The sequence below is a fragment of the Chrysochloris asiatica genome, unplaced genomic scaffold (assembly GCF_000296735.1).
Source record: "Chrysochloris asiatica unplaced genomic scaffold, ChrAsi1.0 scaffold00230, whole genome shotgun sequence".
NCBI classification, from domain to species: Eukaryota; Metazoa; Chordata; class Mammalia; order Afrosoricida; family Chrysochloridae; genus Chrysochloris; species Chrysochloris asiatica.
The window spans coordinates 2,575,201-2,579,936 of NW_006408748.1; the positions used below are offsets into that span (position 1 = coordinate 2,575,201).

General features: G+C 37.8%; 1 protein-coding gene across 1 annotated transcript in view; it reads right to left on the reverse strand.

The window, feature by feature from the left end:
• Positions 1 to 316: 316 nt before the first annotated feature.
• The window catches only part of PDS5A (PDS5, regulator of cohesion maintenance, homolog A (S. cerevisiae)), a 142,227-nt gene continuing 137,807 nt past the window's right edge, over positions 317 to 4,736 (reverse strand). The window contains exons 30-31 of the mRNA XM_006873223.1: positions 2,022 to 2,130; positions 317 to 673 (exon numbers count right to left, since the gene is read on the reverse strand). Coding sequence (XP_006873285.1) covers positions 317 to 673; positions 2,022 to 2,130 — 466 coding nt within the window. The remainder of the gene's footprint in view (positions 674 to 2,021; positions 2,131 to 4,736) is intronic.

Below are 4,736 nucleotides of genomic sequence, written 5' to 3' on the forward strand. Positions count from 1 at the left end.
GGTCCTTTGTGTTCAAGAGGTAGTCTTTTAAGTAAATCCCACACAACCATTTGAGGGACACCAAACAAAATAGAATATTCTCTTTGATAATAAATAAAAACATCAAACAACCACACTAATTAAAATTAACCAGAGCGAGACCTTTCTTCAAATTGGTGTCTTAAAACTGGAGGTTATAGGGACAAATACCAGTATATTGTATTCAGCACAACTGAGGACAGTTTTCACTAAGGAATGCTAAGGTGTTGGGGTTCACTGGCCTGTGCTAATATTAACCAAAGTGTCTAAATTCACAGCTCAGAAAGGATAGTGTGTATTACCTTTGTAAGTCAATCTGTCTCTCGGGTGGTGTTGCCTTTTTGGCTATGTCTTGCAACTTGGGTGCTTTGGCATTAACTGTTTCCAAACCCCCAGGGCTCTCTTGACTGACTGCGGCTCTCTTTCTTCCCTTGACAACTGGTTTATTTATATCATCATTTTTGGTTGCATTGCTCTGAGACTCAGATTTGGGTCGACGTCCTCTTCTGGGTTTAGAAGGGGCAGGTGGTCCTGATTCATCTACTTTTTCATCTGTTTGTTGCTGGATATTCTCCGTCCCAGCTGCTGCTGCTGTTCTTTTCTTGCTTCGGTCACTGCTGATGTTGCCCTGGGTAGCCTGATCAGAATTCATCTCCTAAAAGTGCACAAAACAATTATATAAACACAAATCCTTAAATGCCAAAAGCTGGACTGGAAAGAAATATTTTGAATTGAGATTCCAGGGCTTCCAGTTACTTGCTTATAAGCCATTAAGTATGTAAACTTCATGTGGGTAGGGCCTGTAACCAGTGCAATCATGATGCTTGGCACAGGCAGTAAATGTAAAATAGAATCTACTCAGCTTTGCTATTCAAGACATTTTAAATGAAAGGAAACTTCCCTTTAAATTCATCATTTAAAAAATACAGGTATTCTCATAATTCAATATATAATATTCTTTTCTATGATACACTTAACTATAATAACCATTATTATATCTTTATTTGCCATAAACTTTTTAAATCACTGTCTAATTTATTTATTCTGTACATATACATTTTTAAAAGCAGAATTAATCATTAACCTAACCCTCCACCTTACCAAACGTGGCACAGTAGAACCAGCTAATCCAAGAACTACTAATCCAAGGACAGTAGCTGAAACTCACTAGTTGCTCCTTGAAAGAAAACAGTTATCTGCTCCCATAAAGATCTACAATCTGAGAAACCCTATACAGGATCGCTATGAGTGGGTTTAGTTTGTATATGTATAAAGAACTCATGTAAAAGCCAAATGAAAAGGGAACGGTTAGTCAGCTATAGGTGTTGAGAAAAGGAAGATTTCTAGAGGACTCGGCAGCATCGCTTACCTGAATCCATAAGCAGTATGTGTTTTGCTTCTTATGCAACTACCTCTAATTCAGTTTTAGAAAAAAATTACAGTAAACACACGAGGGAGCTTAAAAAAATTCATATTATCTTCTAATTCCATGTTTCCATGAACTTTTAAAAGCAAGTGAATGCATTTATATGTAGAACTCAGTGACACAGTCATGTTCATCACGCAGTGCAAACATCACCAGCATCATTCTCTGCATGACTCCACCACCATGAACAGGAAGCCAGCATCACCCAACCAATGACTCCCACTTTTTCCCTCCCTCCCATTTATCCCTAGCCAAGTTTTACTTTTTAAAACACAAAGAAACAAAACAGAATGCTCTACCAAGTATTAATAAACACTAAATTCCTATTCTTTCAAGGTGCAAGAGGCAGCATGGGGAAGGACACTGTTATGGGTAACCATAGAAACGCTTGAAAAATGAAGGAATCAAGTAAGTAGAATCAGTTCTGGAGAAGCACAGCATTACAGAGGGTGGTGGATACATGTGTGTAATATACAGTGTACCCTTAACCATCCTGCTGTGGGTTTCTCACCTCTACCATAAAGCTACAACATAAATCTTCATGGGAGAGATCTGCCTGCTCAATTAAAAATTTTACCTTGCTCTTTACTGGGTCAATGTTCTTTACAGGTGTGACAGAAATAATTCTCACAGGGTTCTCTTCATTTTCACTAACTCCAGTTTCTGCTGCTTCTGAACTCTGTTCCCTGTTGCAGAAAAATAAAAACAAGGTTTCTTTATTTCACCATAAGAGTAGAAAGTTTACTCTGTCACTATACAGATAAGAAAATGGAGGCTCAGGATGGTTTAAGAACCTGGTCAAGTGCAGCAAAGATAGCAAAATTTGGATCTACTCTGGTTATAGGGTAGTGGTCTATCACATGTTGATTTCCATTTAATAACATAAGACTGAAATGACTAATTACAATCACTTGACAAGAAGATGGTCAAGAAACAAAATAATAACTAAGTACTATCTATTATAATACCTAGGATGAAGAGGTAAAATCCCTAAACAAAACAAAACTACAATAGATTGCACAGCACCACAGTTGGTACTAGCCTGTGCAGGGTTGCTGCAGAAGAGGGGGTAGCAGAAGACAAGGACACATGTAAGACATCAGAGCTTCACCATCTCTAACTCACAGTAACTCCACACTAAATTACTTTGTATTTTGGTATGGTACTGCTTAAAATGGCTTTATATGGTTGAACTGATTTTATTCTTAAGATTTCATGGTTTGAAAACAATCTTTAAATACCTCAATATTTAGTGCTGAGAAAGTAAGGACAGATGGAAATTCTTATAGAGTGGCTAAGATGAAAAATACCTGATATTACCATATCAGGTATTTTTCATCTTAGCCACTCTATAAGAATTTCCATATCAGGTATTTATCATCTTAGTCACTCTATAAGAATTTCCATCTGAAAGGAGCTCTGGTAGCGTAGTGGTTACAAATTGGGCTGCGAACAGTAAGGTCAGCAGTTTGAAACTACCAGCTGCTCTGCAGGAGAAAGATGAGGCTTTCTGCTCCCATAAAGATTTATAACCTCGGAACCCTGTACAGGGTCACTATGAGTCAGAAGTGACTCGACGGCACTTAACAACAACAACAATGGTAATATAAACACGGACTCGTTTTATAAGGCAAAAAGAATTTACTAACGTTTGCTTAACTCATTGATAAACTGGTTTGGATTAAAAATGAAAAAAAAACAACAAAAAACAATTTGTTCAATTTGTTTAAAAGTTATTTTCATTGCTGTTGTTGACACCTATGTGCAACAGAAGAAAACACTTCACGGTTCTTCACCACCCTTACAATTGTTGTCACATTTGAGTCCATTGCTGTTGCCACTGTGCCAATCCATCTTGTTGTGGGGTGGGGTTTCTCTTTTTGTGTTTGTCTACACTGAGGTGCAATCCATATTGATCTTCAGCAGTTAAGTATCTACCTTTAAGTCCCTCTTTGCCTTCAGCAACCAAGATTATATCACCTGCATATTGCACGTTAATGAGTCTTCATCCAATCCAGATGCCGTGTTCTTCTTTATATAATCCAACCTCTCAGATTATTTTCTCTTCTACAGATTGGTGAAAGGAAACACTTTGGTAGACACCTTTCCTTATTTCAAACCATTCAGTGTCCTTTTGTTCTGTTTGAATTACTGATTCCCTCATCAGCATAACGAGTGTTTTTGAATACCCATTCTCTGCAATGTTGTCCAAAGTTTGTCATGATCCACATAGTCAAAATAGCACAAGTGAACATCTTTCTGATAATATCTGCTTTTTGCCAAGATCCAGCTATGTCAGCAATGATATCCCTAGTTCTACATCCTCTTCTGAATCTGGCTTTTCTGTTGTTTTTGAATTATCTTCAGCAAAAATTTATTTGCATGTGATATTAATGATATAATCTGATGATTTCCCCATTTTGTTGGAAATGAACACAAATAAGGGACCTCTTCTAATCAGCTGTCTTCCAAATTTTCTGGCACAGATGAATGAGGACCTCTAATGCATCAGCTTGTTTTCAATTTGTAATCTCTCAATTTTAGGAGCTGTGTTTTTCACCAATACCTTCAGTGCAGCCTGGTCTTCTGCCTTCAGTACCATTGGTTCTTCATCACATACTACCTCTTGAAATGTTTGAACACTATTTCTTTTTGGTAGTGACTGTACATAACTTCCATTTTCTTTTTTAAAGTTTTTATTGTGAACTGAGTGACAGTTTACACAAGAGAGCATTGGCTTTACACCATTATTTCATTGCAATGATGTTAATCTCCTCCGTGCATCATTATTCAACAATTTTGCTTCCATTTCCTCTTTTTTTTTGGGGGGTGGGGTGGTATACACAAAAACACTCAGGAATATATAATAGTTTAAACATCCAAAGGGCACATTCTGCAAGCCTGCCTTCTGGTCACCAGCTCTTAGTCCCTCTCTTTCCATGAGTCCAGAGTCCTCAGCTGCTCCCTCTCCACGTCCTCATTTCTGGTGTTGCTGCTTCTCTGAATAAGGTCCCACATTTTGCTTGTGCTCTTCTCCCTTGATGGTTCTAGGGTCCTCTGTTTCTGGACTGTAAGATTAACTACTCCCCCATTTTTGTTACAAAACTTCTACCTTTACAGTTTTGACAGTCACAATTAGTCATGATAACATTTATTGAATCATAAGACTCTTACCCCGTCTGTTTTCACCAGACACGTCTAGACAAGATGAAGACTATTCAGTGGGGATTCTACCTTCCCCCGCACACTCTGAAACTAAACTCCCTCTTGAAAACTTGTAAGCCAGTCACTT